This window comes from Podarcis muralis, chromosome 3, assembly GCF_964188315.1.
Source record: "Podarcis muralis chromosome 3, rPodMur119.hap1.1, whole genome shotgun sequence".
In the NCBI taxonomy this organism is placed as follows: Eukaryota; Metazoa; Chordata; class Lepidosauria; order Squamata; family Lacertidae; genus Podarcis; species Podarcis muralis.
Window position 1 is genome coordinate 91,838,589 of NC_135657.1, and position 17,694 is coordinate 91,856,282.

At 39.7% G+C, this 17,694-nt stretch overlaps 1 protein-coding gene across 7 annotated transcripts in view; it reads left to right on the top strand.

The window, feature by feature from the left end:
- Positions 1-17,694, top strand: part of ROCK2 (Rho associated coiled-coil containing protein kinase 2) — a 72,031-nt gene that overhangs the window by 47,892 nt on the left and 6,445 nt on the right. For 6 of the 7 annotated variants that reach the window (XM_028722538.2, XM_077926348.1, XM_077926343.1 and 3 more), the window contains 15 exons: positions 182-288; positions 1,084-1,243; positions 2,821-2,981; positions 4,263-4,447; positions 6,592-6,661; positions 7,238-7,341; positions 7,458-7,644; positions 9,020-9,113; positions 9,215-9,309; positions 9,709-9,888; positions 10,299-10,449; positions 10,736-10,912; positions 13,886-13,956; positions 15,924-16,012; positions 16,939-17,017. In XM_028722538.2, the coding sequence (XP_028578371.2) occupies positions 182-288; positions 1,084-1,243; positions 2,821-2,981; positions 4,263-4,447; positions 6,592-6,661; positions 7,238-7,341; positions 7,458-7,644; positions 9,020-9,113; positions 9,215-9,309; positions 9,709-9,888; positions 10,299-10,449; positions 10,736-10,912; positions 13,886-13,956; positions 15,924-16,012; positions 16,939-17,017 (1,910 nt within the window). The remainder of the gene's footprint in view (positions 1-181; positions 289-1,083; positions 1,244-2,820; positions 2,982-4,262; positions 4,448-6,591; positions 6,662-7,237; positions 7,342-7,457; positions 7,645-9,019; positions 9,114-9,214; positions 9,310-9,708; positions 9,889-10,298; positions 10,450-10,735; positions 10,913-13,885; positions 13,957-15,923; positions 16,013-16,938; positions 17,018-17,694) is intronic. The other variant, XM_077926347.1, reaches the window with a different exon arrangement.

The window sequence follows — 17,694 nt, forward strand, 5'->3', positions numbered from 1 at the left end:
TATTGTCCCTCCATTTAATTGACCAAGAAGTGGTAACATTTTCTTGCTAATTATTCTGACACCATCAAAGCATCTGGAAGATAGATTTTCTTGTTTAAATCACAGTTCATAAAACCTTGCATTTTAATGCCACGCATGGCTAACGGTCTTTTTCTTGTTCACCTCTTCCAACATTTTTTAGGCCGAGTATCTAGTTTGGAGGAAGAAGTAAAAAATGGAAAGACTATATTAACTAAAATGGAGACAGAGAAAAGACAATTACAAGACAGATTCACAGATCTGGAAAAGGTAAACAACTCAGATATTTGAATGTTGTTTATTGATTTAATGCAGCAAATATAGTACTTGTGGCATTCTGATCTTCATAATTCCTTTTTTAGCAGCAGCAATAGTAATAGTAATAATAGTAATAATTCATTATTTATAACCTGCCCATCTGGCTGGGTTTCCCCAGTGAGAGTTTGGCAGTGTTTTTCTGTGAATGTATCATGCCCTGTTTTCACCATATCCTGTTTAGTTTGTGACCTCTATGCTGGCTTTAAGTCTGAAGCAATTGCTAAGGACCTCTCTTGCAGCTTTTGTCTTCTAGTGGTAATAGTTGATGATAACTTTAGGTTAGGGCAGCTGTGATATATCTTATGTAAATAATTATTTCATGAAAGCTGAGAAATGGAGGGAATGGGGAATATGGAGTTTGGGATGTGTGAAGAGTGTTGAGATTGTCATGTTGCTTCTGTTCCAAGAATGTCAGCTAATCTTGCTAGCCAATTAGCAATGCTGAAGAATCAGAAAGTTTTTATCTCAGAAGATCTTACTCATGCTGCAACACTAGTTTCTATTGGTCTGTGATGGGGGTGGGTGATGTACAGCACTTCTAATAAACATCCTGTTTCCAAATGAATGTGTGCCTTAAGGTTAGTCTTTTATTGGGCGAAGACCAAGACAAAGTCAGAAATGTGAATCGAAGCTTATATTTTTCTTGTAATGACTGAACAGGCATTCCAATCAGATTGCATATTTTTGGTTTATGGCACTAGTGGGATTATAGTCAAGCAATTACATTTGTGTGTGTTTACTTAACAGGAGAAGAGCAACATGGAGATAGATATGACGTACAAGCTTAAGGTCATGCAGCAGAACTTGGAGCAGGAAGAAAATGAACATAAGGCAACTAAAGCCCGACTAGCAGACAAAAATAATAGCTATAAGTCCATTGAGGAAGCCAAATCTGAAGCCATGAAAGGTAAGCATTTAATGTCACACGCTCATAACTTCATTTATTTATTATATTCATATCACATCCTTTCTTCAAGGAAATCACAGCAGCATTTTCGCCTCACAGTAATTCTGTACTGTGGCTTAGACTGAGAGATAATTACCCAGCCAGCTTCATACTTGAGTGGAGATGGAACTGGATTTTTCCCATATAAGTCCAATTCTCTAGCCACCACCCACAATGGCTAATCTGAATTTAAAACTTTATTAGCACAAGGTAGTTGTGTTGGCATAGTATAAACCAAGACGGTTTAGCTTCAGAACTCTATTTGGTGATGGGGGTTTGGTCAGAGGCAGGGACAACATGGGCACTGTGGCTGTCATATTTACAGTGGAACTTCAGGTTACCGTCCTTCTTACGAACGCTTCGGGTAGTGAGCTCTGCTAACCCGGAAGTAGGTGCTCCTGGTTGCAAACTTTGCCCCGGGATGTGAGCGGAAGTCGCACGCCTGCAGCACGGCAGCAGCAGGAGGTCCCATTAGCGAAAGTGTGCCTCAGGTTAACAACAGTTCCGGGTTAAGAACGGACCTCCGGAACGAATTAAGTTCATAACCGGAGGTACCACTGTACATATGTTCAGCAATCCATACATCTTAGTGTGCAGTTCTGTGATCACATCTCTGAGAGTAGCCTCCATTGAACCCAATGGGTTGTATCCCATGAAATCATTGTGTGAGTGGAACAACTAACGCCTGCACAATGGAACTTCCTCTCTGGATTCCTCTAACCCTCTGGGGCAGATAGGTAGGTGTGGGTGGAGAAGCGGGAGGGAAGTTCTGTGGCACAAGCAGAAGTAATTTGCTCATGCAGTGACTTGGTCGGATTCGACCCAATGGGACTTAAGTTCTGAACAGGCAATCACAGAATTTGCTGTTAAGGGTCTTGCAAATTGCATAATGGTGCCTCTGAATGTGTCTGATGTTTTATGCTTTGTCAACAACAACAACAAAAGGATGAGCAAGGATGGCATTAAAAATGGTTTTGACAGAATTGAGGTCAGTCGTACCCAGATAATTTAGGTCATCTTGCCACTTTTAAGACAGGCATTGAATAGCTTGGGAAAGAAAGGAAAAACTTTTTTGCATGTAAATTTTGCTAGAAATAAATCTCATGCTCTTAACAATGCTAATGAATTTAGTTGATGTTTTACTGGAATGTACAGAAGTTTCCAGAACTGTCTAGTCAAAGATAAAAGATAGATAAAACTGGCGGGCAGTCATGCATCAAAAAGTCTATCTCACTTTCACAAAAGTGAATATGGGTAGACAGTAAATGAACGTGTCTTTGAGTAGGAAGCAGAAATTTGACAGTAAATTGAAGCTGAGGAGATCTGCTTATGTAACTTAAATTTCTCATTCAAGCTGGCTGGGTAGAACTGAAAAGTGTTTGACAAATAGGCTCTTCAGAGTATTTTTTTTGGTCTAATTTAAGAGGATTCCAGTTATGCTGGTCCTTCACTGTCAGCTGTATTTTCAATGTCAAGCTGTATTTTAACTTTCTTACATTACATGGCGGTGATGCGTTTGTTTCTCTTTTGCTTCACAGAAATGGAAAAGAAGCTTTCGGAAGAAAGAGTTTTAAAATTAAAAGTGGAAAACTGCTTATTAGAAGTAGAGAAGCGGTGCTCCATGTTGGATTGTGACTTGAAGCAGTCGCAACAGAAAATAAATGAGTTGCTAAAGGAAAAGGATAGATTAAGTGAGAACGTAAGTATTAAAGAGGAAATTTGCCATATATTTAAGTGTTGTTCCTGGTTAGGTCTACATAAGGCTCCCCCACCCATCAGTGGTATTTTGTACCAAGTTTCTGTTTAGCTTCTTTACCTTAGTTCTTTATCACAAACAAGTGTGAGATGAGGTATAGTAACCAAATAGCTTGCTTAAACTCAAATAATTAACATGCACCATTATATGCCCTCACTTTGGCTCTCCTGCCCAATGAAACATTGTGCCCTGAGAAGCCATTCCTGAGGCTCAGGGAACTCCATGGAAAAGCTGGGGTAGGTGTTGTGCTGTATTGGGAGAAGACTAAAAATCAGGGCTGTGGGCAGGCTTACACCTCAGTGTATGTTTAGAAGTTCCTTATCCAGTGCTTTTTTCTGGGGGGACACGGGTACGCATACCCCTAAACATTTTTTTGAATCTTTATACTTTTGTTCATTTACTGTATTTATTTTTCCCAATTTGAACTATAAAATGGTGATTTTCTTGAGTCAAAATGAGAGTACCCCTAAACATTTTTTTTTGGGGGGGGGAAGCACTGGCCTTATCCAAACCAAGTACTGTACTGAATCTACACCTTAATCCCCTGTGTAGGTTACTTGAAATATATTTGGGGCATTTATTGCAGTCTCATTTACCCCATGTAAAGATGTGTTGGTATAAACAGTGACACAAGTAAGAGTGTTCATTGCAAGTCACATTCACCTGTAGAATTTACTGCTGTGTGATTGTGATTAAAATTGTAGTCTTACAGCCCCAATTGTATGCATGTTTAATCATCAATAAGTACCACTGTGTCTAGTTGAGCTTATTTCTAGCTATGTGTGCGTAGGATAGCAACCTTTTAATGATTTTTAATAATACAAGTAAGGGCTGTACAAGATGTTTTGAAAACTTTTAAGTGTGGTTGATTTTCCCAAAACTAATTTCCTTTGGTTGTGGAGAGAGTGTTAGAGGTGATACCTTCCTTCTCCGGACGTTATTACTCTGAAAAAGTTTTGAGCTATATATATTTTCTTTTTCTTCAATCTTTCGGTGTTCAATCAATCTTAAAAAGTGATTTCCATGGTGGATGCAGAAATAACTGCTAGTGACATGTAATGAATGTTTACCTGCTCTTCAAAGTCGTTTTGGCAAGACAGACTTTGTCCCCATTTTACCTTCAAACACACACTTAAACAAAGTGAGCACAGTGGTATTGTTACTTTTATGAATATTTGTACATAAAACATATTTATGTATAAAAGGAATCCATTTGTTTTGTAGGTTGAAAACCTGACACTAAAAATAGAACAGGAAACACAAAAGCGTTCTCTGACACAAAATGACTTGAAGATGCAAACACAGAATGTCAATGCACTGAAAATGTCGGAAAAACAACTAAAGCAGGAAAACAATCATCTGTTGGAAATCAAACTCAGCCTGGAGAAGCAAAATAATGAGCTTAGAAAGTAAGCAAATTCTACAACTGGAATGTTTATTCTTACCACTTTAGATAGATAGATAGATAGATAGATAGATAGATAGATAGATAGACAGACAGACAGACAGATATTTACTTAATGCTATTTATAAGAGTATTTCTATACTAATATATGAAATATCAGGGTGGTTTAAATGCCATTAAAAAAAGAAGAAGAATTAAGCTGGTTCATAGGCCTGGTGGCTTAAAAATGCATTCAGGAGATGCCTGAACTGCAGAAGCAACGATGGCTGCCAACTTCTAGTTGAGACCAGTCAGACCTCTGAAACACGGGAGGCAGCTAACAGTCATCCTCTTGATGATCTTAGTGATCTGTTCCATTGTAGTTGCTGAGGATTCACAACTTTCATGAACATGGCTAAACTGGAGAGTTTGGGGCCACACATAACACGATCAAATGTGTAACAAAGACTTGATTCTAAACTGACAAAGGGCTGGTAAAGAATTGAGGATACAATGAGGCAGGTAATCTTGTTGTTCTTCAGGGCACCCTGAAAGATTAAGAAGTACCAGAACATGCATTAGTATTCAGATTTTCCCCATTTCATTTATTCTCCATTTTGAATGTACATGCAGCAGCTTAGTTGCTGCAGAAGCCACTTTAGTATGGAGATCTTACCTTGTCAAAGCAGTTGTCAGTAGTGGCCACACTGCTGTGGGTGCATAATCTCCCTGATATATTGTTTACGAAATAGAGCAAGGTCCTTGTGGGAGAGTATTTATAATAATAAAACTCAACTCCCACTCCAGTGGTACTTCTAAACCTGCTGCGCTGCGCCATTCAGTCTTGCATACAGTCATACCTCGGGTTAAAGACGCTTCAGGTTAAATCTTTTCAGGTTGCGTCCCGCAGCAACCAGGAAGTAACGGAACGGGTTACTTCCGGGTTTCGCTGCTTGCGCATGTACAGACGCTCAAAATGATGTCACATACACGCACAGAATGGTGAATCGCGACCTCACGTGCAGATGCGGGTTGTGTTCTGCTCAGGTTGTGAACGGGGCTCTGGAACGGATCCCATTCGCATCCAGAGGTACCACTTTATCTCTCCCCTTTAATTTAATCACCTGGTTACTGTGGGGTAAAGGTGTAGTACAAAGCCACCTCAGATACAGATATTTAATAAAGGTATTTAAGTTTATTACAATATCATTAAAGGCACAGGCTTATCAGATTACTTTAAAATAGTACTGTATCTTTAAATGAGTACATGTTCTATTAACTTGTTATTGTTACTTTAAATACTAACAATTTATATTCTGCTGATCTGCCAACAAGAGGATGGCCACAAGCAAATAAGGCACTGAATCCTTCCTTCTCTTGTGACAATGGCAGGGCCTTCCAAGAGGCAGAAATGCATCTCGCTTGTGTTTGAGAGTTGTACTCCCAATGTACAGCTCAGAATTTGCTAGCCTTCAGTGTACAAGAATTCTAATAAGCTAATTCTGTACATAGTCTTCCATTAAAATCTCCCTGTTAACAGTTTTAGGAAGTTATGTTGGGGGAGTAAATATATGGACACCTTGCCTTAAACATTTTGTCCATTCTAAAGGAAAATTAATTTATTTTTAATTATAAATTTTCTAATGTTCTGGAAAAGATGAAAGGCTTCAAAAAGAAATGATGGTAGGCCTGATTACCATAGTGACAGGTGAGCTGCTGTGAACTCTTCACCTTTTCATAGTGAGCTCATTCTTGAGAGAAGGATATTTGCTACAGGGTTTGTGCTCTAGTCCCTCCTGCTTCTCCCTGCCAGCTTCTTCCTGCTTCTAGGTATTTTTATTAGCGAGTGAGATAATTGTAGAAAAGCGCTGCTAGGCAAATTTAGGATGGCCTCCAACCTGAGGTAGAGTGTGCACTAGTGCCAGGGAATTTTGATGCCCTTTGGAGCAATTTTGGATACACTGTATCCAAGGTACACACAAGCTTTCTACTGGCTTGTACAGTGGTGCCCCGCAAGACGAATGCCTCGCAAGACGAAAAACCCGCTAGACGAAAGGGTTTTCCGTTTTTGAGTTGCTTCGTAAGAAAATCCAATTTAATCATGTGTGTGAGCACCGTTAATCAGAAGAACCATATTATTTTAAAAATAAGTACATGTTATTCTAACAGGGAACGTCAGGATGCGGATGCACAGATGAAAGAGCTTCAGGATCAACTTGAAGCAGAGCAATATTTTTCGGTATGTCCTGCATTGCCATTGTTATTATTCCATTCATTAAGTGTAGCATAGGCATTTTTCTAGGGGTTTGTAGCCATCTCACTGAGGTGTAAATATCATATTTCCCCAATGGAAATTAGTAGGTTTGCAGTCATGAGGGTAGTTTTCTTATAACTTAACATGGTTTTGCATTTTAAATATGCTTCATAGTAGCATATTAACACTATGCAATTTCTGTGGAATCAAAGTAAATTGCCTTATCTTTGTACCCTGAGTGAACTGCAGAGATAGCACATTGTGAGTTGCTACCTTGGGGTGACAAGGCAATTATGTGAGAGAGATATGACCTACAATATTTGTTGGTTACATTTAGAGCTCTAGTTTGAGTAGGGCATTTTCGTAGCCCTCACTCCTGATAATGCCAGCAACTGATTAGTGTCTGTTCATTGTGAACACTTGCTCCTGTTCTTGCAAGATTCCACATCTTGAATACTGTAGATGTTAAGGCAAAATGAACCTTCTAACGGGACTTTTTCCGTTCAGGCGACTGAACCCATCCCACAGTATTTACATCAGTTTCCCTTTTTAAAATTTCAGACTCTCTATAAAACACAAGTTCGGGAATTAAAAGAAGAGTGTGAGGAGAAGGCCAAACTTGGTAAAGATATACAACAAAAAATGCAAGAGTTGCAGGATGAAAGGTGCGAATTTGGCTGTTTGATTCTTGGCCATGCGCGATAGAATACCACTATTTGGAATTCAGAAATGATAGAAATAATTTCTTCAACCACAATAATAGTTTATCACTTCTTTGTAGGGACTCTTTGGCCGCACAACTGGAGATCACATTAACAAAAGCTGACTCAGAACAGTTGGCTCGCTCCATCGCCGAAGAGCAATACTCCGATTTAGAGAAGGAGAAGATCATGAAAGAGTTAGAGATTAAAGAGATGATGGCAAGGCACAAGCAAGAACTTGCCGAGAAAGATGCCACAATAGGATCAGTAAGTAGTTTGATGTTTCCGCAAGAGTTCTTGATTTTGGACACAAACTCATTCAGCATGATGATTTAGTCCCTGCAAACCGAAGCCATATTGAGTTGATGCAGAAAACATCAGTAAGTAACTTGGAAATTTCTTGGGCAATATGTGTTCCACAATGAAGATAACAAATGTTTACTGCTCAGAGAAAAAGTTTCTCAGAATATGATTTTCCACCTGGGTGGAAAAGTGCAGTTACCACAGTTCGTTTCAGCCTCCTGAGAAGTAAATCTATTCAGACAGTACCCACTAATTACACAGAGTATAATTTTGTCATGTTGCAATCATGGATACTTCAGTACTGAATATTTTGAAGGTGTAATTTGACTAGTCAGTAGCTGGGGTCCTTGATTTCTCTCTCCAGGAGTATTGGTTGCTGCTATAAAAGATAGTAAAATGAGCTGCAATAAGCAGTCCTGAACCTTGTTACATAAGATCCAGTTTGCTTGTAACGCTAAAGCAAAACATGACTTAGGGCAAACGTGCAGTTGATTTGTTCTTCCTTTGGCCCTGTGGCTGTGCTTGGCAATCAGCTGAACAGTTTGTGCCTGCAAAACAGTTGCTCCCTTTTGGCTGAGCCAGATTTTTATTTGCACCACAACTGGCCATATTAGCTTTGCCGAAGCAGCCTTGCAGGCCGTATGGTGAGGCATAAGGTTCCCCACCCCTGGTTTAGCATGCCGTCCAAACCCAGGCATGTGGTTCTTCCCACTGTAAGCCCATAGAACAAACATTGATTACAGCTTGTGGTTAATCAAGAGTGTGGAAAGGATAAGCTCAGGTTTGGACAAAACACCAAGTCCATCTCAGCAGCAAGATGAGAGGGAGAGCAAATTTTCCCTTTCAGAAGCCCATGTGTTTGTACAATGTTTTGGCTTAAATTCATAAAAACTGAACCAAACAACTCACATTGGTTTTCAGTTCTTCTGTAGCCCAATACATAATTGTAGCTACATTGTATAGGAATTAAAGATTTAAAGATTCTTCTGGTCTAATACTCTTCCTCTTCTGGCTCATGAATGGTGACCAGTATTCAACTACTGCAAATTGTGTTCATCTGTGAACCCAACCTATTATTTGTCTTGCTTTTGAACCTTGCCTTGATTGTTTTTAAACTTTCTGCAGCTTTTTGGCCTTTTTTTCCTGTAGTGTAAAGCTCCCTTTACTATATTTTTTCACTATTTTGTTCTTAAACCTATTTGTCTCCTTCTACGCAACTTCCTTCATGTGCTCTTTTATTAGCTACAAACTCCTAATCCCAGCAGTATCAACTCATAATTGAACAGGTTGCTGGTTTATTTTTCAAGCCAAAGAGTAACAAATTTCTACTTCATTTTAGCTTGAAGAGGCAAATAGGACTCTAACAAGTGATGTCGCAAATCTTGCTAATGAAAAAGAAGAGCTGAATAACAAGCTCAAAGAAGTCCTAGAACGTGAGTGTTGTGGTTTTTTTTTTTTTTAAGTAACTTCTTTTATATCAGAGTCTATTATTTTTTCACTTTGCAAATATTAGTGAGTCTGTTTTCATTTGCAGGAATGTCCCAAATGAACGCAGAGGAAAATGATATAGGGGTGCTTAAGAGTCAATATGAGAAACAGCTAGCTTATGAACGAACAATGAAAACACAGGTAAAGTATGAAAACTGTGGGAGAAGGAGTTTTGTTATCACTGTACATTATATATGAGAAAAATACTACAGGTAATGCAAATAAAATAAGCCCTGTAAATGTTTATAGCACTAGACTCCAATATAATATCATTTCTCTGATCGCTTCCTTGTTCAAACTATTCAAAACTTTATTGGTGAACTATAGTTTATTTGGCTTCGTGGAACAAAACTTAGGACAAGCATTTTTAAAATCTTTGAACCTTTTGGTAATGACAGCTGCCAAGCTCAGGGTAGAATATATTATATTTTGATCAAGTAGAAAACTCAAACAAAATGCTGTAATTGTGGGTTGCAGAAACATCTGATTCTGTAATCCTAAGGTAACTGTTTATTCTTCTTGTGCATCTCCCTCCACCAGGCTGTAAATAAGTTAGCTGAAGTGATGAACCGTAAGAATCCTATCCAGCGAGGAGCAGACACTGATGTTAGAAGAAAAGAAAAGGAGAACAGGAAACTGCACATGGAGCTGAAGTCTGAACGTGAAAATTTATCCCAGATGATGATCAAATATCAGAAGGAGATCAATGAGATGCAAGCGGTAAGTACCTGTACACAGATGTATCTGGCAACAATAAATTGCTTAATGGATTAATAAATTGCTGAAAGAGAATTTGATTTGAAAGAATGTTTCAAAAGTTGACAGACCTTGTAGAGTTTGTAAATATTTCCAATTGTTGAATCTACCTTTTTATTCCTAAAACCTTTGCAGCAGTCCTACTGCCCTTAGTCTCTTGTTCCTCTTCTCATTGCATGAGCTTTTGTAGCCCAAATGTGCTATTTCATAAGGTTACATATTCTCCCCCTGCCATCATCCAGGGGGATGAAAATTAAAAGAATGCTCTTCCAATAAGCATGCCAAGAAAATCCTGTAAGCCAGATTATATAAAGTGGGAAATATTTAATAATAAGATGAGGTTTGATTTGTGCTCCTTGAATCTCCTTTTATAGCAAATAGCGGAAGAGAGCCAGATACGAATAGAATTGCAGATGGCTCTGGACAGCAAAGATAGTGACATTGAACAGCTTCGCTCACAGCTGCAGTCAATACGCATTGACAGTACCAGTATGCCATGTGGCTCAGGGGAAGCAGATGCTGATGGTAAGATTCATTCTTCATTAGCACACTTATCTTTTGCCACAAAAATCCAGTGTTTAAACTGATTCCTTTCCATAGCTTCCAAAAGTCGCTAGCAATGTAATTTTCTCACCTACCTTCTTGCCACTAACATTTTGACCTTTTAGCACCTTCTGAAATGTGAAGAATATAGTTATTATTACCCCCCTAAAGCTATTCCGTTCCATTATAACTGAAGAAGTAAATGTTTTTAAAGCTCTTTTGTCATTAACTTTTTGTGCACTTTATCCCTATCATGCTGGGTTCTCAGTTCATATTACTCAATCCCACACTATGGAGTCAATGTCTTTTACCTACGAACGCTCTTCTACCTCTGTCAGTATTGCCACTAAGCCTTCCAGTTCTCGTGTGTTTATCAACTCTGATTCTGACTCAGAGGAGGAATCGGCGTCTTCTGTAGAAGTCCCTTCAGAACCTGACAGTCCAGGTGACATTCCTACAAACCATTTAGTGATGGAATGCTGCTGCTCCTCTGAACTTTCATTACTAACATTGCAAGCAGTTGAAATCAAATATAGTTGTGTTGCATGAAGAATGAAGTTGCTAAGTGAAGAATGAAGTGGCCCTTTTAATCTAAAGTAGCCACTGATTGTATATACTCTAGAGGCATATGCATGCAGTATGCATCTTTCCCCTTAGCAACAGCCCCTTCCACCCTTCTCCAAGTTGCTGCTAAGAAAATTAGGGCTTGCTGTGGTGATCACACAGGGCCCCCAGACGTTTCATGGTCTATTGACCATGTGCCACCACTGCGGTTAGCTTTCTTCGCTGCCACCACCCTGCTGTTCACGGGGACACACGGAGTCCAGACAGTTGTGAACATAAATAATCAAGTTTATTTTTAAATGCAGGAACAAGCGTATGGTTACAGTTTATTTTTCTCTTGTCAGTTTCCTAATCTTAGTTCTTAACAACTTCAAAGTGAATTATTCCCAACTATCTATCTGACTCAACCTAACAATTCCTCTCACCCTCTCACAATACAACTCTGCCAACCCACACCTAAGCCTCCCTCTTCCTTCTCCAACACCCAAACCTCAACTCCCAACTCCCAAACCTCAACTGACTTTCAAAACCTCCCACTCTATCTTTTACTCCCCCCTTGCATTCTCACTGGCCAATCACATCACACCCATTTTAACCCTTTCCTTGACCCATCCTAGGAGGCAAAAGCCACACTTGCAAACTTAAGTTGATTCATTGACAGGAATTGTTAGTTAAAAGTGGAAGTTGAGTGACATTCTTTTCATTTGTGGATTTTGTTTCTCAAATGAAAATTGTGGCTTCTGTTTATCAAATTGCACATATATTCCTCCCTTCAGTAAGCTAAAAAAAGAAGATGCTTACATTGAGAAATTGACTGTTATCAATTATATTTAATTATTATCTATTAAAAGACAAATGATGACTCAATCCTGAATTAATCACTCTAGTGAAAGTGCACTGGATTATTTTTTTTAATTTAGGAAGAAAAATGATATGGAAGATCTTAAAAGGGTGTGTGCTTCCAGATCATCTGCAATGCCAAATCTAGGTATCTTAAGTTACACATTCAAAAGGGCTCATCAGCCAGTGAAATAACTAGGTGACTTTCAGAAATCAGTGCCCCAACCTTTGGCTTGCTGTTGCTCTAAATTCACGTACTGACTGTGCAGGTATGTGAGCATACATCCACAGTCTCACTGCCAACTCTCTACACAAAAGACACTTTAAGCTGAGTACTTGCTGCTGCTTTGGCACTGCTTCTCTCACTCAGTTTTGGTAGCCTGCTTTCTTCTATGATATGTTAGGCAAGGGCTTCCTATCTCCCATGTAATGGTACAATAAATCAGAAAGGTAATCAACTAGAGGTGATGGAACAATACATTCTCTAACATTATGAGAGCAAAGTAATAGGTACCTTTGGGTTGGTCCATCCTCTTGTCACAACTGCCTTACACGTTGAACATCTGAAAACTCTGATCTGAAACATGACATTTAGAGACTAGGTTTTGTTTTTTTGTAAAACTTTCCTTAGGCATATATCTTCTATGGGAAGAGCAGGGACTACTGGTAACACAAAGCTGAGAAAGCTGTACTAAATATATTTAAATGGCAATCAGGTGTGTGGACTGGAAGAATTCAGAAGTATTCAGATCCCACAGATTACAGTGCTTAAGAATAATTAACTGACTTTTGCTGAAACAATGAAAAGCTATTAGGATAAGAAGTTTATAGAGGGGAAAATGGCATTTGTTCTTGTCATTGTATCATTTTCTTATTAGGGAAATAGGGACATACAATGTAGCATACATCTTCCCTCCATTCCTTTCCCCTAAAATCTAAAAGAGTTGAAGTTGGTTGAATCATTGGTGACTCGGTGCTGCTAATATATTTTCAGTGCTAGTAGGAAAGACAATAGAGAAACTGCTGCAGTGCTGTGTTCAATTAATCAGGGTGTGTTTGTGTGTGCGCACACATATGCATGTGTGCAGAGTGTATCAGGATATTGACAGTGGAAGCACATTAGATTTTATAGGAAGGGGAACTGAAAATGAGGGGGAACCTTCTATATTTTTCAAAGGACTTTCCACCAAAAGTTAAACGAAGCATGTCTCAATGTAAAGACTACAATACAAAACATATTTTGTTAATCTTTGTTTTCCCTATGCATCAATATACTTCAAACTTTGTTCTTGCTAGAAGTTTTGCAAACATTCGCATTCTATTTTGTGAAATCTAGTGGGTTGGATACTGACTTGCCTCCCTCATCTCTTTTGCCTAAGCCATGTGATTCGGCTACCTCCACCTTCAAGCCACTCTGCCTCCCTTTCAGGTCATTTCTTCTTCCACAGTCCTCTTCATCTGCTGTCTCCCTAACAAACACATTGCAACATACACTACGATATAAAAAAAAGAATGCATTACATAATACTCATGAAAACACAGTCTAAAGCAACAGAATTTCTTTACACAAGGGAAGCTGTTTAAGGCAGTACAGAGGGTCCAAATTCTGCACCGAGAGCAGGAACCCTTGAGTACATTGTACAACTTCTGTGTTTAATACTCTGGAGGTTTAGAAATAGGAGAATTTGCTGTGTGTGCTTTGTTAACATTTTCCAAAAGGAATCAGAATGGATGGCACAGACATTTCCTTAAATAGTAATAAATGCTTTAGATATGTTTCTGCTGTGGAACATAAAACATTTACTAATAGGAATGTGTGGTGACACAATTTTATGACTAGAGCTTTGCTCGTGTTTGCTTCTAAATTTCAGCTGTTTTGAAATATGGTATTTGCTTGTAGATGAACACAGCTTTCAAGAAAACATTTTTCTTAACTTGACATGACTTTAAAAAGTAGCACAATACCTATTCAATATTAATTGTTTTGATGTTTGCTCACTTTAATACTTTTCAGAGTCACGGCTAGAGGGCTGGCTATCATTGCCTGCCCGAAACAATACCAAAAAATACGGATGGGTTAGAAAGGTAAGAAATGCATGCAATTCTTAGAGCTATTACTTGGGGCGTGATATGCAGTTATTTTAATGCTCTGTTCAGCACGTGAAAACAGAGCGCTACAGTTTTTGATACATTGCTGCTTTTCTAGAGATTGATTATGAGCCTGTCTGGGATGCAAGAGCACTTTCTTTTGAGGATTTTGAAGGCTTTTCTACCAACAGGAAGAGAAAGCTGAGTGGGATAGGAATCACACACACAGTGGAAGATGGGTCATTGGCTGCTTATCATCCCATATCTCCTCCTTAGTGGATAGTTTTCTTTTAAGTGTTAGAAGTAGGAGCAGCAGGGGAAATGGGAATTTGCCAGATCCAGGTGGAAGACATTCCCAGAGTGACCCCAGAGTGAAGGGTCCCTTCAAGTCTTTAGCCTCTTCACCAGGGAGAGGAGTCCTCCCTCTTTCAGTCTCCTCAGTTGAGTCTGTGTGTTCCCTCCCCAGTGTCTCCCCACCCCCAGTCTCTCCCTGCCTTTTCTTGAATTCACAGTGGAGGAGTGGGGGCTTTTTGTTTGGGGGCCTTGGTGACTGCTAGAGCTCCAGGCACATCCTACAAAGAGCCTTATAAATGCAATCACCTTTTAATCTTGAGCACAGCCATTGCTGTGGCTTGTCCAGCTTCCTTTGATGGCAGGGTGTGTGTGCAAGAAGCATCCAGTGGGACCTGTCTGCATTGCTCCCCACCCTTCGTGTTGCTTTCTTGTAGCCCATGTGAGGGCTTGAGCATGCAGCCCCAGCTTCATTGGTGTGGGTAGACCCCTCCTGCCTCTTCAAACAGCCTTTGGGCTTTGGTGCACAACTTTGGCTGCCCCTCTCTTTTGTTGGGCCTGTGAGGAGAGGCTGACTTAATAGTGGCCTGTCCTCTGTCTGTGCCTCCATGCCATGGTGGTTGCTCTGTGGACATCTGTCTGACTCTAGTTCCTCCATGGCTGACTGGTTCCCTATAGTTGTGGTTGCATCTGTTGAGGTGAGTACCTCTTCATCTAGCCTCCCGCCCCCCGCCCCCCGCCGATTGCTTCCTTTCCCATCTTCAGACATCACCTGTCACTTTGGGGCGGGGGGAGGTGTAGTTCTGTATTTTCTTCTGTCAGTTTAGTTTTATGTTCTCTTCGTTTCGGTTGCCCATGTTCTTCCTGTGAGTTGAGTGGCCCAATATTTGATTTGGTCTCGAGGGGTTATCCCGCTCCTGGTGTTGTAGCAATAAAGCTGCAAGCACATTTGCAGAGCTAAGCAGGGTCCGGTATGGTTTCAAATTGGATGGGGGAACACCTGTTGAGATCCCTGCATTGCAGGGGGTGGACTGGATGACCTTCTGCCCCCCCCCCCCCCGGAAAAGAGGCAAAAGGCTTGAGAGGACCCTGCCTTATCCCTCCAGTAGGAAGTGTCACCCCACTCCAGAACGTCTTCCACCTGGATCCTCAAACAGAAATTCACAAAAAGACAAATTTCCACTGTGTACTAGGCATACACTAGAAGTAGAGGCCACTACAGATTTGGGTGTGGGTTGAGAGAGGAAGGGTTGTGTATGCACATTTTGGCTATCCATCAGCATGAAATCCAATTACAGTCCTAAAGCTAATGAAGGACTTGACGCTTTAGTACATTGGGATTTTGTTTTTGTAACTTAGTTGAGCTTTTATCATGCTTGCTGCATCATATCTTAAAGAGTTTGTTCTTTTGCTTATTTGGTTTTGATGATGTTTTGCCCATTGTTTTTGATGTGACTACCGCACCATAAATCGTAACAATGCATTTACTGGGTTAGATGACTTTGTTGGGCAAGTAGCTGTAGTTATCAAACTTTTTAAGCAATTTGTTTTGTGATGTGGTTTAATCCTATGAAAGTATTGTCATGGAAGAAAAATGGCATGTATATATCAAAGTTAAAATTTGTTGCCCAACCTGTGTGTTTACTTACATTTTTTTTAAATTTAAAAAACAGTATATAATTGTGAGCAGCAAGAAAATACTGTTCTATCACAATGAACAAGAGAAAGAACAATCAAATCCTTACATGGTGTTGGACATAGAGTAAGTATTGTTTTGTGACATTATCTTTTTGCTTCTATTTTACATGATCTTTCCTATGGGTTATTGCATAGCTTTTGCTGTGTTTTTAAAATTCTTTCCCCCCTGATTTTTTTGTAATGTTTTATAGCCATGAGCCTAATTAGACCCCAAGGGTCCCAATTTGGCCTATGAGATCATTTCTCCCAAATATTGTCCCTTAAAGTGCCCTCCTAGATGTTGATTGACAAGGGAGGCTTCCTGTAGCTGCTGGTCAAGTGATTGGCAATAGAGCAGGCCTACAAGGGTTGGCTGGTTTACAGAGGTCCTTGGCTGCATCTACCATGGGGAAGTCCATGGCACAACTGACCCCTGCCCAAAGCAGGGCTTGGACACTGCCTATCAGCTGATGGGCAGAAAATTCAAGCCCTGCCTGATTTGCTTTTTGCTTTGTATTGCAATTTGAATAACTACAAAGGAAAAATGGGTCACCTGAGATCATTTTACTGTCAGGTGATAGAAAGGTGGGCCAGACCAGACTTTTTAATAATTATAATGAAGAAATAATTAATAAAATTCTGTCCTCATGCCATCTAATCACAGAGGTTTATTATGTAAATTTGCAATGGTCAAGACTTAACCGATCCTTTGTTCTAATTAAAGAGGGCATACATACAGTATGACATCCATTTCTTCTTATTTTGACTTGATTGCTGTTTGTTTAAAGAATACATAGGCAATGTACTGATTGTAGAATTTGTACTACTAAGTCTTTAAAATACTGTATTATTAACACAGGTGCACCTTAATTTTAAATTATTATTTCATGTCCAAACTGAACTCTACTGAAGGGAGAACTTCCATAGACTTTCATAGATTAGTATTGTTTACATTTCTGTTTCCTATCTCACTTACATTTCCGCTGACTTTCTGCATGTGTGCTTCTACAGCAAATTGTTCCATGTTCGGCCTGTCACACAAACAGATGTATACAGAGCAGATGCCAAAGATATCCCTAGGATATTCCAGGTATGCCTTTTAAAAATTATGAACAACAAAGGGGGGAGAGGGTAGTAGAAGATATCATGCATTCCTTAAATAGTCTGAATACACCTGACATGGTATGGTTTCACTTGAAATATATTCTGAAGTATAACCAAATAAAGGGATTGGGAGTTGCTATTTTTCTTCAACTGTGGAGTTGGATGGCAGAAAAGTTAAGTCTTGTATTACTAAATGGGTAGAGATCAGAGTGCCCCACAAGAGGCTCCTTTCTGTAATTTCATTCCCGTTTATGTATCTCTGGGCTGGTTCAGGTGAGCTCCCAAGTTGGAAAGGGGAGTATGTCTACCTCAACAGGATGCTTTCATGGAAGAGAGGATCAGGGAGGTGATTTTCACCCAGTCGTCCTTGTTCCCTGCCCCCCTTGAAATGCTTCTCTGGAGGGTTTGGGACCTTCCAGAACACAACATGCCTCCCTCCAGTGAGAGCTTCTGCTGGATCTCAGTCCCTTCTTCTTGTAGAGGCAGCCTTCCTGTTTGCGGAAGGAACACTCTGCATTCAGCCCATCACATCCACCATGTGGATAATAGACTGGATGCTTCAAACTGTGTTGCCCATCTGACATCATTTCACTTTCTTTTTCATTGTTTTTTGCTGTCTTTGTTTGTGCTGCAGTGCAACCAATTTTTCCCCTTTGTAAAACA